This window comes from Pipra filicauda, unplaced genomic scaffold, assembly GCF_003945595.2.
Source record: "Pipra filicauda isolate LSUMZ 115617 unplaced genomic scaffold, ASM394559v2 scaffold26_size5592650_pilon, whole genome shotgun sequence".
Classification (NCBI taxonomy): Eukaryota; Metazoa; Chordata; class Aves; order Passeriformes; family Pipridae; genus Pipra; species Pipra filicauda.
The window spans coordinates 234,398-251,312 of record NW_024104387.1 but is presented as its reverse complement, the minus strand read 5'-3'; the positions used below and the strand labels follow the sequence as shown (position 1 = coordinate 251,312).

Here is a 16,915-nt window from a genome sequence, read left to right as displayed (position 1 = left end):
GACCTGTAATTGGAGTCCTGCCATTTCCCAAACTATGTCCAGAGCTTGCCCTTTCTGAGCTCCGTGTCATCATTATAATACATATTTCTGATGCTAATTGGGAATAGCTGGAAATGGGGGCTCAGCAAAGGAAAATCCACTATGCCATTGGTGCGAATCCCTATTGCTGCAATCAAGTGTGGAGTCATTTAGCAGAGATTTTCTGCACTGTGTGAGCAGAGTTAAAAACTGTGCTCTCCTCCCCTGCCAAGAAGGGTGAAGCCTCTGGAGACTGAACCCCCTCATTCATGGCAAGGAACTGTGAATGTGGAGGAAAGCATCTGCTACTCCTGTCACTGTATCAGGAAACTCCGGTTACTGTCAGGGATGATTGCCTGCCCTGAGGCATGTGGAATTAGTGTATTGGTCTTAACACACCTGGTGTGGGATTCTTGCTTTTCTGATGGTATTTTTTTCATTTGGTCTCAAAAGTCTAAGGCCTTGGGATCCTTTGAACGACATTGCCCAATTTGAGAAGGATGGAATACTTCAGACAATGGAAAGACACTTATCTACAAGGATGTCAAACCACAAAACAACATGCATAAACAATCAAATTACACGGCACAAGGTAAAAAGCCTGTTTTGGGGAATATAGTATTCTTTAGGATTGTTTAAATACACAGCCCTCTTCTATGGCATTTTCATGTAAGCACAGCATAGGCTGAAAGGTTTGTTTTGGATAAATACAGCTCATGACTGTAGACCTGCAACATCATACCATCATTAACTCAAAATAATTATAATCATTGGTTGACACATTCTATCCATTTTGGCATTTTTCTTCCACCTAATCTTAGTGAAAATGACCCTTTAGTGGGTTTTGCACATGACTGAGCTGAACTTCACAGTTCAGCGGTTCCAAAGCAGAAAACTTCACATAGGTTTTGGAGTGCAGAATTGAGATCCTGCAACTTCAATTTCAGTCTTTGCCATCAGCCTTCATCACTTACTTTCTCTCAGACAAGACAAGAAACCTCTCTCCATCCTTTCCCTTAAACAGAGATGATACTTTCTTATCTCACCACTTTCATCTTTAGAGTGATATATGTCATTGATAACACACTTCTTAAATGTTGAACTGCTGAACTAGCTAAATATAACCCATATCACACTGAAAAACTTGTATCTTACTATGTATGTAGACTTTTCTTTTATAATACCTGAATCTGAATGTCTCTGAAGCATTGGGAAGTTGGGGTTTATAAACTGCTTTTCAGACCCTCTGGTGAGAAGTTTGAATCAATGTGTTTGGTTTACCCATCTAAGAGGTAGGGAGAAACTTTCTGAAGTGCATGAAGAAATGAGGCATAAAAATTCTGTGATATTTAAATCCTTCATGCACCTTCTGAAAAATCTTCCCTGGGAAATTTGATTCTAATTTTTTCTTCTTTTCATCTTTTCTCTTATGTATGTAGTTGAGTGGGTACACAAGTCAGCAAAGGAACTATAAGGTTCATCACCAGTATGTGTCAGTTAAAGCTACAAGAATATTTGGATAGGTGTCTTAAGGATGTTGTCATTTGAGGAAATGCTTGTCTACAGGGCATGTGTGTAATATCCTTAAGTAGCTGTCAGGAGTCCAACTACCAGGAGTTGCTGAGAAAGCAGTCAGACTTCCTAATCTCACACGTATTTCCCAGCACCCCGAATTATTTTGTTTAAAGCAGACACCTGAGTTTCCAATTTGACATCAACTGAGACTCTTGTAATCCCTGTTTAATCCAGAGGTCTGCCAAGGACTGCAGGCGCCGCAAAACCAGTGATCAGCCGTCCAACCACAGCCAGAATACAGAGAGCAGCTGTTCAACACCAGAGTCAGTGCAGGAGCTCTCAGATGATGATGGCAAGTATTTGTGTATCACTGGGTCAGGCTTTAATGTTCTTCCCTTTGTACCTTATTCCTCGAGCCAGCCCTGGGACATTTCCCAGCCCAGTTAATACCATGAGCCAACAGCCCACAGGCAAACACACAGAATGTTCTCCATTTCTGTTCTCTGTATGTATTGCCACTCTACCTTACACCATCCATGCCAACAAGGGCTTCCCACTCCTGGCACAAACATGTTGAAAAAATAGACTGACATTCCAGTCAACAGATAGGAAACAGCCCTTGCAATTCTCTTTTCTCTGCTTTTGTTAGAGGTGACCTTGAATGTTTCAGAGATAGGGGCAGGTGCGAGCACTCCATTCTCCTCCCCTCAGCTGGGGAGCATGCTGCCAAAATTGCCTGAGAGCTGACTGAGAAAGGGCTCTAAGCCAGTGTCACAGGACTTGTTCCAGTGACCTGAGTCTTCAGGGTGGAAGATTCTGTTCCCTGTCTCCTTCTCCCTGTGTTTCTTCCTGAAAGCATCCCCCTGGCTGTGACAATTAGATCACAGCCAGCCGCTTGCTGGGTGAATCTGTGTTGTGTTTCATCACTACCACTAGAATGGTGATGCAAAACATAATTCTCCTTCAATACTTTGCCACAGGGTTTGAAAGCCTGTGTGCTCAGTGTGGGAAAGAAATGAATCACCTGAAGGAAATTCACTCAGCCGTCTTATCTCTACAGAGAGCCCAACAAGACATACACAGGTAACTATTTGCTGTCATCAAATCAATTATTTTAATGGGCTGAAAATAACCTGTGGCGTTTAACTCCTCACTGTGGCCTTTGGAGGGTCTCTATCAGCTGCTGGAGTGCATTTAACAGTCGTTTCTATAAGTAACCAATTAGCACACAAAGACAAACCCATTCCCTGCTTGAAACAGTGAGGAAATCCCTTCCTTTTAAGTCTTTATGGCCAAAACTCTTCACCTCAGCATGTTTCACACCTCATGGCATTCCAGACTGCAAAAACAGCTGCAGAAGTTGGGAGGGGCTGGGCCGTGTCCTGGCTACAAATAAATCTCTGCTAGCCAAAAAGGTGTGAGGTCTCCCTTCTTGTTTCTGATTTCCTTGGTTTTCTGTAGAGATGCAGGCGTGTGGTCTGAAAAACTGGACTCCATGGTGAAAAGCACTAACTTCCCACATTTTGTTTAAATGGCTAATTGCTGTCTGAGGGAAGTAGTGACCACACCTGCTGCTGACAAGCAGCTTTGCCCTGCAGACACCTGTAGCCGGGACAGGGGAGTTATTAACTGCTACATCTGCTCCAAGGAGCCCTGCTGGTTCCCCACTGTGTATTATCCAGCTCTCCTGAGGCTTCACTGTGGTGGGATCACACATGAGGCCCACCATTTCTAGATGCCAGAGTCATTGGTGACATGGCTTTGGCTTCTCTAGCTCTTGGGGGTGTCCAAGGCAGGCTCTTGTATTTGGGAAGTATAGGGCATAGGATTATGAGTGCTGAATAAAGTGATTTCTTGGGTTTTGTGCCCTTACACCTTCCAATGCCAATCAGCATGCTCTGCCTGATCGAACTCTAGACAGAAGTACTAATCTCTCTGTTAGAACAAAGAGGGAGGTAGAGTCTGTGGGGGCACAGTGCTGTACCTGTGAAGGTGTCTCCCTCCTTATGTGGAAGTTCTGGGCATGTGCACACGTGTGAATGCACACCTCCCTCCAACCCACAAATAATCGTACTGCTTTCTTTTCCAGAAACCTCAGTGCTCTGAACAAAAAGTCCTTCCACAGGAAGGCCTCTTCTGAAAGCTTCCTCCTGGACTCTCGCTGTTGGTTTCTCCTCTGCATCTTTCTTACGTGTCAACTATTCATTAATTATGTCTTCAAATAAAATCACTACGTTTGGCAGCAATAATGATTACTGGCTGCAGGAGGGGGGCCCCTCGCGCAAGGAGCCCAGAGAGGCACCAAAGCACTTTAGAACCAACGCGGCAGAGGTGGAAGAAAGTGGAAAAACGAGGTTAAAAAGGGACCTAGGAACCTGCAAAACTTTGTTCCTGCAGATTTTGTCATTTTTGCCTTTTACATGTACATCTTCAAGGACCTCTTAACCTGTACGGGCCTTAATGCTGAAGCCAAATGTAGCTTTAATTGTGCAATTTGTTTTCTATGTCTTGTCATTTTCTGATGCAATTATTAATTACCCAGCAGTATTGGTAACCCCAAAATGGTAAACACCCCAGTGTTTTGGAAAGGTCACACCGGCCTGGGTCATAGCTCCAGGAGTGAGGGAGTGCAGTTGGGGAGCTGTAAAGAATTGATGTCCATGGTGCCTGTCCGGCTGCCTTTAATTAATTATGGGAGGGAGCACACTTGGTCCAAAAATCCACCCCCGGGATATTAAGTCATGATCTGTTTTGTCACACACAGAATGAGACCTCAGGATGTGTTTTATTTTCCATTCCACAGGAACTGTAAATATGCACAATTTCCTAGAGCCATTCCTCTTTAGGAAATGGGAAGTATTCAGTGAAAGCTCCTTGTTTGTTTGCGGAGCTGACTGGTGTACTGGATCTGGCCCATCGAGTGTAACGTCAGATATGCCTGTTTGTAAAATCTGGTCACTTACTATTATTGTTATTATTTGCTATATGGCTGTTTTATAATATCACACACTAGCATTGTAGAGAGAAATCCACTGCCCCAGCATAGGTGAGAAGGATGGGAGAGATATAGGCGTATGTGTGTTCGGTCTTAGGCACATTTTTCGTCAAAGGTCAGGAAAGAGAGAGGGTTTTGCCACTGCATTGTTCAACTCTGTTAATAGTCTTCCTATTTTACACCATTTTTTAAAGATTTGCAATATTTTCTGTAGACTGCGGACAATACTAAGCCTTTCTTTTCTGGCCTGAAGTAGTTCCAAGTGGTAAGTACTGCTATATATACAGCCTTAAAATACTTAGTGGTGGTGCCAGTCTGGGCTATCTTTCAATGTAAATGTTTCCAAATTTTTAAGTACATTCCTCGTCATACTCCCCAGTTAGGGGACACCTGTTTGTGCTTGATATGTTGAAATAAAACTACACACAACTTTCACTGACGGTCTATCTGACAAATTATTTTTGGCTTTGTATTTGATAGTGTTTTACAAGTAAATCACTTTTTAGAGGAAAGTCTACAGGAAAAGGCCTCCAAGAATCTCAGACACAGGCCATAAGTTAGAACAGCAATAGCATTTTGATACCCCTCTGGCTGAAATTGTTTGTGTCTTCTAGTTGTAGCAACTTCCTCAGAAAGAAAAGTGGTTGCCCTTGGTTTTCACTGTTGTACATGTAAATGTACAGACTTGTCTTGGATTTAGAAAACCTTTATATTAAGGAGGTGACTTGATGACAGCAAATAGATACTTCCAGGAAGAGAACCACAGCTCTCTGACATGGACAGGATGAGAGCTGGCATCTGGAAGCCGTCAGGGAACTGATCACAAATAATAAAGGGTGAGTGACTCTTGTTAGCAAAAGTCTCCAGAAAACCAAAGGATTCTTGATCCTTGAGGAATCATACTTCAAGAATGTCAACATTATTGATTCAGATTGGGTGTCTTTTTGAAGGACATCATCCTAGTCACCCTTTCTGAGGAAGTCTGACCTGTGCCACGGATAAAACACCCACCTCTGGCTGTCAGGCTATGCAAAGTCCTGTATGCACCTTGAAAGTGTTCACTGTGCAAACACATCTGCTAATATCCTTTGAATGCTTCAGCAAGTCAGCACATCTCTGGCCTGTCAGCACAGCTTTCCTCATCACACACATCCTGCTTTGGAATTATTTGAGTTAAAGATAGGAACCTCTCTGCTTCTGTAGGGCTATTTACATCTCTTGGATACAACTGTGTGTGGGTTTGAGAAATGCTTACTAAAACAACAACAGGGAAAAGAAAACAGCCCATGCCCACCTGAACCAAAGAGAAGCAGTGCTGAGACGAAGCATCCAGTAGGTGTAAATGCAAAGGCTTGAAATTGTTTGGATCATTTCCATTTTACCAAGCTACACATCCACAGGGATTTCACTGGGACTTGTTACCGCAGTTAAGTAAAACACTTGCCACAAAAGGAGCAATTCAGTGAAAGAAATTATCAACTTACATAAACTAATTATGCATGAGCAGAGTAGGAGTTTCCAACATTTACTGCTGCTGCCACAGGGTATTAAAAATAATCAAAAAGGAACAGTCTATAAATCCTTGTGCCATTAATTTTAATCCAATTTCAACATCTTGAGGTGAATGTTCACACTGGATACATGCACATGGAAGATAAAGAGTATTCTTGAGGAAAATCACGTTCAGAAATGTTATTTCTCTGGGAGGAATATCTGCTGGGGGAAAAGCTGAGAACCAGTTCAGGGCGTTAGAAAACCCAGTTTGTGCGTCGTTGGGAAAATTCCCCGTCCCTCCTTCGGCCCTCCTTTTCGTGATCAGTGAGCAGCCCGTCAGCGCGCGAGCTTTTTTGGGTGGAGGGGCACGGATCGCGCCGTATCCCAGCGTGGATTCTGCCTGCTCTCGATAGGTGCAAAGCGTGTTACCGGGGCGGTCCCAAAGCACAGCCTGGTTTCCCTCGGCTCCGTGGGGGGGGGGGCACGACGCCCCTGGGACGGGTCGCTGTCCGGGCGGGGGCGGCCGCCCGCGGGGGCGGATAAAGGGGCAGAGCCGGCGCCTCCCCCTGGCCGTGCCGAGCGGAGGCAGGACGGGCAGTGCCGGGCCGGGAGCTGCGATGGCAGCCGGAGGAGCGGCGGGGCTGCTGCTGGTGAGTGCCGAGAGAGGGGCTCTGGCCGGGCCGCAGGGTGGGAGTCTCTGGCCGCTGTCTGCAGGCAGGGGCTCGCCCTCAACCTGTCCGCCGCGAGTGGGGGCTGGCACCTGTCCGTAGCCAAATCCCTCCTTTTGACGGGAAAAGAGGCTTCCTCCAAGTCCGGAGTGGAGGAGCCTTGCAGGTTGTCCTACCCTCCTCTTCCTCAAGAGACTTTAGTAACTTACCTGAACTTTTTGTTTGTGTTGCTTGAAACTTCGGGGATCCTGATTACGTGGGTCTCCTAAACCTGAAAAGGACAAGGAAGGGCAGCTGCTGTGAACCCAGCCCCGGGTTGCGGGGAACCCTCTGAAGCGAGTAAGGACTAGTGACGCGTTCTCCGAGTCTCTCCCTAAGGCAATTGCTGCCGCCTTCTCTCCTCGGAAAAAAAGAAAATTACAAGTCAGGAGTGAGCTTTTTAATTGTCTTTGGTGAAACTGTGAAACTGGAAGTTTCCTGAACTACGCGATTACAGGAAAGACTTTCAGTCTCCCAGGGAGAGAGTTGAAAGAGCGCAGCTGCGGGAGCTGAACTCTTGATTTCAGCTTGGAAATTGCCCGCTGATGGCAATTAGCGGCGAGGAGCTCCGCGGCTGTCCCTTCCTCTCTCCCTGCATCTGTTCTAGGACCTTCTCTCTCTTACGGTTTACAAGTGAGGGATGTACTTCGGTGTCTCGAAACCGAGCTCCGCGCTCGCCTACCTGCGAGGCACTCAGGGTGTGTGCCCCGCGGGCCTGTTCCTCTTAAAAAAAATTAATAATAATAAACATATGTAAAAATATATGTGTGTGTGTAAACATTCCCAATGCTCCTGTGGCTACAGTAAGTTATTTTTGTTAATGACTCAACTTGCCTTCTGCTTACGATTACAGTGAGAAATGCTGGATGAGGTCTCTGGGGCGTATCCTCCATTTTGCGGGGGGGGGTGGGGGGGTAGAAGACTAACACTGATCCCCATGAATTAAAAAGATGGGAGGAGGGAGAAACGAATGCCTTGAATGTGGCAGAAACTTAGGCTTCTGAAGTTCCATTGCAGTGAACTAGTGGAAAGAGAACAGAATTTTAAATGGAGTTAGGGATCTGCGGCAATAGTTGTCTAAAACCCATCAGCTGCTGCACGGTGGTGCTTTAACCCCAACTTTGTGATTGCAATTACTGCTATGAGCAGCACTTAGCAGAAATTAGTTTGGGTTTCCTCTGTGGCTTCCCATAAACTTCTGAATGTGTTTCCAAGTCTTTACTGGTTCATCTCCCTGAGATGGTTATCATGTTCTGGGAGGATGATTCACTCAAATGCCTGTTTGTCTTTTCTGTAGGTTATGCTGCTGACAATGCCTGGAACCAGAGCAAAGAACTGTGAAGAGGGAGAGTACTTCCATGAAGGACACTGCTGTGTATCTTGTCCAGCAGGTAAGACTTTGAGAAGCTACAGCTGATAATGGCCATGTTTCTTTCTCATGGAGATGACTGATCACTATTGTTTTTTACGGTTTCATCTGGTGAAAGTGTAAGCCCATCTGGAGCTGTGATGGCTTCTTGGGGCTGTTAAGGCTGGGCTCCATTTTGAAGCAAGAGTCCCTTGTGTGACAGGTGATGACTGGGAGAGGTGGCTTGGCAGCAAGCCAGGAAGACTCTGCTCATGGTTGAAAATAAAGTGTTCAAAATTGGGTATTGTTTGGTTTGGTTTTTTGTTAACAAAACACTTCAGTTAGCACAAAGAACAAGCCATGAGGAATTGTGGTATTTCTGTGTCTGTAGGTAAATCTTGGGTTTGGTTTTGCTCTCCCCTCCTTGCTCAGTGTGTGCAGAGTTAAGGAGTTTTGTGTTGAGAAGTACCCTGCCCCTAGAGAGTATCAGAGGGCTATTTAGAGGTAATTCAGAGAAAGGAGAAGAATAGTTCTTACAAGCAGTTCTCTCTGTGCTCATCAGCTCCTTCAGAGATGGTGCTGGCCATATTGCTAACTCTAAGCTGTTGCAGAGAGTCATCCTTGTCCCCTGTGTGTCCCACCAGAGGCCTGGCTGTGTGCCTCGTTTGGCACCGCTCCTTGTCTGAGCAGCAAACTGGGAATATGCCTCCCGACTCTCCTGTGCTGGTTCATGTGGCACATGATTCATTTGTGAGGAGGGGTTGGACTCTCCTCAAAATGGGTTTGTGTTGTAACATCCTGTTATAGCCCTTTGTCTGTTTAAAAGATCCCTTGAGACTGCTGCTGCCGGTTCTCTTCTTCCACAGGTACTTTTGCTGCTGAGCACTGCAGTGTTCCACATTTGAGAGGAAAATGTCACCCTTGCAAGGAAGGAGAGAGTTATACCGCCCATGAGAACGGCTTGGACGAATGCTTGTCATGCAGACAGTGCAAAGATGGTACCGAGCACGATTTTGATGAAGCCTTAACCCTTTCCCCTTTTTAATGTGGAAAATCTGATCCTCATTGAGCATATTGAACTTAGAAAGAAATTGCCTTTATGATATGAGTATAATTTTTGCACAGTTGTAGAGTCTCATCTTTTATATTTACTTTGTAATTTTTATGTTTTATTTTTTAGATCAAGTAACTGTGAGACCCTGTACCCTGACACACAATACTGAATGCGAGTGCAAACAAGGGTATTTCTGCACTGACAAGAGCTGTGAAATATGTCAGAGACACAATAAAATGTAAGTTTGATAAAGAATATAAGTGACTGTTTTCTTTCTAGGGAATGTTAGACCTGTGGCCCAATCAGTGCCAATAGCTAACACATGTTATCTGGCTGTAAATAATTGCCCTGAAGCCAAGTGGTATTACTCATGCATTTAAATTTTAGGTCTCAAAATATGTGAAGTTGAGACCTAAAAAGAGACGAACTTGGGTATTGTTGTGCTTGTTGCTTATGGCTGCAAGCTTGCACTTTTCATGTCTTCAGATTAGTATTTCCCCAGGTACACACTTGAATAAGCTTTCTAGCACCCAGTCAAAAATTTTGGGAAGTAGAACTACCTGTTGAAGGCAACTAACTGCATGAATAATGCATCTACTGTGGTTTGGTTTTTGCATTCCCCCCCACCACCACCACTTACAAGCTAACATACTTGAGCTTTATCTGCTCTGCTTCTATTTAATCTTGTAGTACTATCTTGCGTTGTTTAAAGGTGCACTTCTAACTAAGTTATCTGTTTATGCCTCTAAGCTCTGCCTGAAAAAAGTCAGGTCTATACAGAGCTGCATGTTGCTCTGGAAATGTTGATACAACCCTGTGTTGCCATCCACTGCAGGTATCCGGAAGGCAAAGAAATCGACCGGAACTGCAATGCTACTACGGGCCTAGGATGTGACTTACCGAATCAAGGTCTGGTACAGAAATCCCACTCAGCTTGGTTTGTTGGGTCTGTGGCTTCAGGCTAATAACACCATAGCAGTCTGTAAAACAGTGGTTTGAACTACTGTAACATATTTAACAGCTTCTGTGTTTTAGTCTGGGAGTTACTTGCTAAAGACAAACTCTCAAAGGCATTGGAGTGACAAACCATCTTAAGTTTCACTGGGTGAAAAGCTACACGTGTTGCCAGGGTTTTCGAAGTTGCAAGGGTGATACTGCTGAAAGTTCTAGATATGTTTCCTATGCCTGAGAAGCTGTGTATGGAATAGCTTTCTCTTCTGCTGGTAGATAGATGGTGTCAGTTCAGTCTTCCTCTGGTCTGGCAGAAGCTATGTTACAGCACCTCAAGCTTGCTGTCATGTTTTGCATACTTGTTTCTCCTTTAAAGTGTCTGTCTGGAAGACCTTGTAGAAGTTGTGTTGCGGGTCTATGCAGAATCCCCTGCTGCCTTTGGGGTAATGATGTGCAGTGCAAACAAGTGCTTGCACATTCAGGTCAGCTGAAATTCCCCAGTGCCTCTTCCAGGACCAGCTAGCAGGGTTGTTGTATTAGTGCTGGGCTTAGGCTGTTTTCTAGGACAGCAAGGAATATCTTTTTGGGGGGCTGCTTCAGTACTAATTTTATTTCTTTTTCCTTCACAGGAAGCACAGCTCTTTCTTGGATTATTCTTCCAATCATTTTGGTGGTTGCTATGGTTTTGCTGTTCTTGGTATTTAAAAAGTTGAAGTGTGATAAAGGTAACTACTTGATTCTTATCCATAAAATTTGCTTTCCAGAATTAGGTAAGGCATGCGCTAGGGCTATCTCTGGGGTTTGTGTTACTTTTATAGGGGACCTTTTTAAGCTCTAGTTCACTTAGCATGTGATTGAAGAAGAGTAGTTTTGTTAAGTAAATAAAATGCATAAACCTTAACTGACCGTCCTTATTTTGCCGACAGATGCCTTTACTTCAAAGCAAGATTATAATTAGGTCCTTAAAAAGGACTTTTCATATCTACTTGCCTTGTATTGGCAAAGACAGAAACCTGTGTCAGCTCAGATGCATGGTGCAAAAAGTAGCAACTAATTAGTTCATTAACTACTTTTGTTCTCTTCATTTGGATGTGGAGATTTTTCTACAAATTGTTGCCCTTTCATCATTTCAGCCTCTTAATGAGGGTGAACGTTAGGTTGATAAGTCCTGTGTGAATTTATTCTTTTAGTGAAATTGAGCTGTTTTCCTTGGAAATTTCTTTTTCCACTACTGTGTATTAAGGTGTTTTTGCAACTAGTGTAGTTAGAATAATGTTAAAAATTGGTCTGAATTTTGAATGCTAACTTTGTTCAAATCATGCTTTACCAATTGTATTGCAGTAAAAACAATTTCTATCTTTTCTGTATTACAATAGCCCACAAAAATGCTGCGTAAGCTGGAGTGGGGGAGCATGCAAGAGTGACTTAAACTTGTCATCTTCTTGTCTGCATTTTACTAACTGGGACTCTTCTCTCTATGAAGGCACAGTGTTTGTGCTGTTGGTGGAAGCTAAGAGTAGGTCATGAAATGTATGACATTAAGGAAACTTAATGACTTGTAAAAGTTTTGGTTTGTGTTACAAAAGTTTCTATTGTGTATAAATCTTGCGTGAATTCATCTATGTTTAAGTTGCTGCAGTTCTTAAAAGTTTCTTAGACACTTATTTTGTTTTTCAGCTGCTTCAGCTGATAAAGATGTGGAGAAAAGTCTGGTAAGTTGTGATAGATCAAATGTTTCATCTCAGTTTTGTGCAGTTTAATTGTGCACTGCTTAATTGTACTTGATGCACAGCCCTCAATGTTTGTCTCACTGTAGACCTCCAGTAGGATGTGTTCCTGTGATGCAAGAAGTTGTGATTCATACAGGGCAGATATTAGCAAGGGCCCGATTAGCTGCATGTGTCTGCTACAGTTGGGCTTTCCAATACTTCCCTTGGAAACACTTCAGAGCCTGTGACCAGGATGTTTTGAAAGTGGAAAAAAATTAGACTAGCTTCAAGCTTTCACTTCAGACTGTCTCCAGATGATATCTTGATCCAATTTAGTTTTTTTGCTCTTTCACATGTGTTCTGCACTCAGTGTCAGCTATCAGTTACCTGCATGGTGGTGTTCAAGCTTTTATTGCAATTTAACAAAAAAATTATTTGTTCATAAGACCTACTACTCTTGGTCCAGTAAAGTGACTGAGCCTTCCTGCCTTTGGGCTCATGTCAAAAGCTACAGACCAGAACAGTCTAACTTTTGGGCTCTAAATAGTCCCATAAGATGAGGGATTTGGGGCTCAGAGCATGCCAGTTCCAAAGTGCATCCCTAAAAATGGTTTACCAAGCTAAGGCTGGCTGCTAGCATGTGTTCCACTGTAAAGCTGGATATACCCTGGCCTGCTGTAGTCAAACATATTTCAGAACTTTACTGTTTCATTACGAAAAAACTCCACTACTGCTAATCTAGCATTTTGCAATATAAATACAAAATTAGCTTGTATTTACCTAGTCTAGCTTTAGCTTCTCTAGTTAGAACCTATACCCCTAACAGCACTCTGAGGCAAAAATTAGCTCAGTCTTAGCAGTAGTTAATGATGTGTAGTGCCAAGGTGTAAAACTAATCTTAGTCTTGATGAGGATCTAAGAAAAATATCCAGATTACTCTCATAGCATGTGTAAAACACTACTTCTCCCTGCTGCTTTTCTTGTCCTCCTCCCAATACACTACTCACCCAGTGTGTGAGCTCATCTAATGCTACCAATTAGACATTTTGAGCAATTAAATGCATTTCAATTATGTAAAAAATACTTGAAGACTGAAGAAACAGAATTGAAAGATGTGTTTAAAAGTATCACCTTAAACTCTGCTCTCTTTTTTAAGGTCCGTAAGTGGCTCAAATATGTCGATCACCTACACTTTTTTGCTCGGTTGTCTCCCCCCACCCCTGGCCAGATTTGCAGTACTTCATGTATTTGTAGAAGCTGAAGGCAGAAAACCTACAGCCAAAAAGCTGTAGCATAGGAATAGACAAATATAACATCTCTTTAATTTGAATTAAAACGTAGTAGAATAATGCAATTACATGGAGACACTTAGCTCTCGTGTAAGAGCTGTCACAGACTTGAGATGGAGTGTCTGTGCACTTGAAATGTTCATGCTGCTGTAATAGCTTATTTGCTAAGGAGAGTTACACTGATAGAATTCTGAGACCAGGTATTTTGGCACCAACACACTGTCCTTTCCAAAGTACCAGTGAATTTATGTGGCTCTGAAAAAAAAATCCCAACAATTGCTAGTACTTTGATAGCTGCTGCTGTATTTTGAAACAAAATGGTCAGCTGTGCTATGTATTTTCAGTCACTTGGCTTCCTATTTAAGAAATATGCTTTATAAAAAAGATCAATTTCTTTAACCTGTTTACACCCTTAACAGAAAGTGTTTTCAATGAGAATGATGTACAACTACATGTGTGATGTGTGGGGAGGTTCCCTTCACATCCCTGCTTATGCATGTTGGTCATATGGTGGTGTCACACGTGGGTCACTGACCTTGTGCAAGCAGAAACCACACTGGCTTATGCTCACAGAGGCTGTACCTTAAAAAACACACGTCTCATGGGAAGAACAGTTACTCTTCACCCTCATTTTCCACATCTTAAAAACAATATTCCTAAAGCTTTCTGGTTTTAGCACTAGCTGATATGTTAGATGCTAGTCTGCTTTGTACTTGTACTGTTCATGATGAGTTGGGGCTGTGCTCCCTGGCATATGCTTTAATGAACTGGCAATGCTGAAATGGATGCAGCCTTCCTTGGTTGCTTCCCTCTTTGTCTCCTCACAAAAGCTATGTGATGTGCACTGGTGCTCCCTGGTTTCTTTCAACTGATTCCAGTTTGTGAATCTGCCAGAAAAGTTAATCCAGCCAAAGAAAGCCTAAACTAGTGCACTACATGGAGCTGATAGGCTATAATCAGCTTGGCAAAAGTTGTGAGAGCATCAGCCTTGACATAGCAAGAGGCTTGAGGCCCCTGTTGCTGTTAAGTCAGCTCAGGTGAAGCAAGGCAATTTAATTTCCTCCTAACTTACAAGAGGTGCAAAACTTCTGTACCTAGAGAGGAGCAAGAGAAATCCCACATCAGTAAGAACATCAGGAAAAGTTTCCTGCATTTTTTGTGGAGGTAGCCTGTGAGCCTTACCCCACAGTCCAGTGGGAGCAGAACAGACATTAAAGTGAAGAGCTGGGCTCTAAAACCATTTGAACTCCAGTTCTGTGAAGGCTGTAACTTTGCCATATTAGCAGGTCTCCTGTTATTTCTCTATCTGGTGGTTTCAGGTGTTCTCTTTTCTTCCCCTAGACTGTCTTTGTAGACCTACCTATGAAACATCTCTTAAAGTATGTTCTTATTCTTTACAGAAGTCTGAGGGTGGTAGTGAAAGCCTCATTTTGCCAGAAAGGAAGACACCTGCATCTGCAAATAACTCAGTGAACCCAAAGGATGAGAACTGTGGTGAGAGCCCAGAGAGCCAAGAACAAATCAATATTAACTTGGAAGTAGAAGACACATCACCAGAGGAAGATAGTGCACTTACTGAGCAGGGCACCATCCTGCATGGGGACTGGAAGCACCGTATGCTAAGGTGGTTGAGGAGGATTCCTGAGTCTTCATTACAATCAAAATCTGGCCAGAATTCTGCTTTTCATCAGAATAACCTATCTAATGTATCAAGTATTAGAACACCAGCAAATTGTGTGGTAAGTGTGTGTATGTGAAATTATCATGATTTCTCTAATACATGTGTAATTTCAGTTCCATTTTTAACTATTTCTTGAGTTTTCAGGCAGAATGATAGAGGAGACTTTGCATTAAAGATGTAATAGAAAGTATGGAAAGTGATATCTTGGGAAAGCAAACTTCAATCCCTTACGTTTAATTTACTCTGCCTCTTTCATCTCCCTGTCAAAATGTACATAGAAGCTGCTCTGTAGCAAAAGCAGCAAATGTGTTGCCTTGTTGCTTCACTTCAGAGCTGTTTCATCATGCAATTTTCTTTACTCAAATACTTTCATCTGTGCCGTGAAACGTTGTTTCCCTTCCCAATGGTGAGTGTGCTGTAGAAGCAAGCTGTCAAGTAGGTCAAGAATAATTGTAAGTGAACCACCCTGATATGTTGGAGTCATGGTCCAACTTTGTATTACAGGTACGAGAACCAGAGCATCGAATAATTGTTAAAGATCTCTCTCAAAAAGGTAAGTGTTCCATAAATTGACAGTACTTGGAATTTGGTTTTGTTTCCTGTTGACTAGTCTACTTAAAGAATAGTGTAGGGAGGCTAATGAATACTGCTTAGAGTTATAAGGCTTTTAGTAAATTGTAAAATATGCTGAAACAGGATTATTGCTACACTTGAGAGAAGTTGTAATCCCTGTGGTGAATTGTTCTACTTTTAAAGCATGACTTTTCTGCACAGGGAGCCATGATTTTAAGAATAAGAATGGTACAAATTTTTTTAACAAATATTTTAAAACAAGGCTGCACTGCAGCAGTGGACTCTGCTTTAGTGAGTGGGGGGTAGGTCAGAGCAGGAAATCTTTCTGTCAAATGTCCACTGACATGGAAGACTCCATCAAATCCCCATACATCTACCTGTACCCAGCAAATTGTGCTGGATGTCCAAGAGATGGGTTTTTCTCATGATGGCCTTGGGGTGGCAAACCTATGGTTGAAGCCTACTGTTGAGTAGCCCTGTTAAGCTAAAGTGCCAGGCAGTGAAGCATTCCTCAAAACCACCTTTGCTGAATGGTGTCTTAGGAGACTTCTTTTAAGATATATAGACCAACAGACCTTCAGCTGTCTTTACAATCTCTTAGTAAGGAAACCTGGTGCTCCTTAGGTGCCAAACCTGGCCTTGCTGCTGCTGTTCGGTCTGTGCAGGCGTTGGCTGAAAATTAAAGGGAAAGCATGTACATTAGCTATGAAAAAGAGAATCTGTGTCTTAAAACCCAAGCTGACGTGTGTTGTTTTTTCTTTCAGAACGGAGAGTTTGCTTTGAGGCCTTTATAAAGGAAGTACCACCAAAAAACTGGAGGCAGCTTATGAGAACTCATCTGCATGACAATGATATTGATAAAATTATTTATAACTTTGATAATGATATAGAAGAACAATCCTATCAGATGCTTCTCATCTGGAGAAACACACTGGGAGAAAAACAGTGCATTATTAAGTTACTGAGTGAGTTGAAGCATATAGATAGGAAGGCTTATGATAATGTAGTGAACACTTTAAAAAGTAATAACATTATAAGTAAAGCGGAAGCTACAGATAAATGTTTATGAGGAACTTGAGAAATGCTCTTGTGTACATACATGTGTCTACAAACTTCTGTTAAATGAGGACATCAACAAGCTCCAGTAAAAGTGATGGCATGGACTTGATATCCTCCTCACCTCATGTGGAGAGCTTGGAGGGATTTAGCACTGTCGGTGTTTACACGGACTCCGGTTGTGATATTCACTAAGGTCTTTTGAGTTGTACAATATTGAACTCAGGCGCCGGATGCCTGCTTGGGAGCGAGGGGCTCTTGCTTCCCTTTGTGTGTGGCAGTGCCGTGCTGTCCCAGCCTGTCTGGCGGGAACAAAGAGGCTGCTGCTGCTTTTGAGAGTATGTGTGCTTTGGTTTCTTTGTACAGTTTTGTTTTGTATCGGTCTGCTTAGCACCGTTGTGTTCGAAGCACGGCAATAAAAGCCTGGTTGAGAGAGAAGCAGGGGTTGACTCTTGGACTTCTTTCGGGTGGTGGAGTCGCCGTCCCTGGAGGTATTTAAGGAAAGCCTCATTGCCATGCTCTAGT

The 16,915-nt window shown here is 43.0% G+C and overlaps 2 protein-coding genes across 7 annotated transcripts in view; both read left to right on the top strand.

Moving 5' to 3' along the window:
- OSBPL5 (oxysterol binding protein like 5) overlaps positions 1–4,963 on the top strand; it is a 177,857-nt gene extending 172,894 nt beyond the window's left edge. For all 6 annotated transcript variants that reach the window (XM_027737253.2, XM_039382452.1, XM_039382451.1 and 3 more), the window contains exons 20-23: positions 472–610; positions 1,768–1,885; positions 2,514–2,616; positions 3,623–4,963. In XM_027737253.2, the coding sequence (XP_027593054.1) occupies positions 472–610; positions 1,768–1,885; positions 2,514–2,616; positions 3,623–3,758 (496 nt within the window). In that variant the 3' untranslated portion in view covers positions 3,759–4,963. The remainder of the gene's footprint in view (positions 1–471; positions 611–1,767; positions 1,886–2,513; positions 2,617–3,622) is intronic.
- A 204-nt stretch (positions 4,964–5,167) lies between these two features.
- LOC113996289 (tumor necrosis factor receptor superfamily member 1A-like) lies at positions 5,168–16,828 on the top strand. The gene is made up of 10 exons (XM_027737228.2): positions 5,168–6,672; positions 8,027–8,120; positions 8,944–9,075; positions 9,258–9,369; positions 9,967–10,040; positions 10,712–10,807; positions 11,760–11,794; positions 14,481–14,819; positions 15,266–15,314; positions 16,099–16,828. Exons 1-10 carry the CDS (start codon positions 6,640–6,642, stop codon positions 16,401–16,403), a joined length of 1,269 nt encoding a protein of 422 aa, XP_027593029.1. The 5' UTR covers positions 5,168–6,639; the 3' UTR covers positions 16,404–16,828.
- The last annotated feature ends 87 nt before the right edge of the window (positions 16,829–16,915 follow it).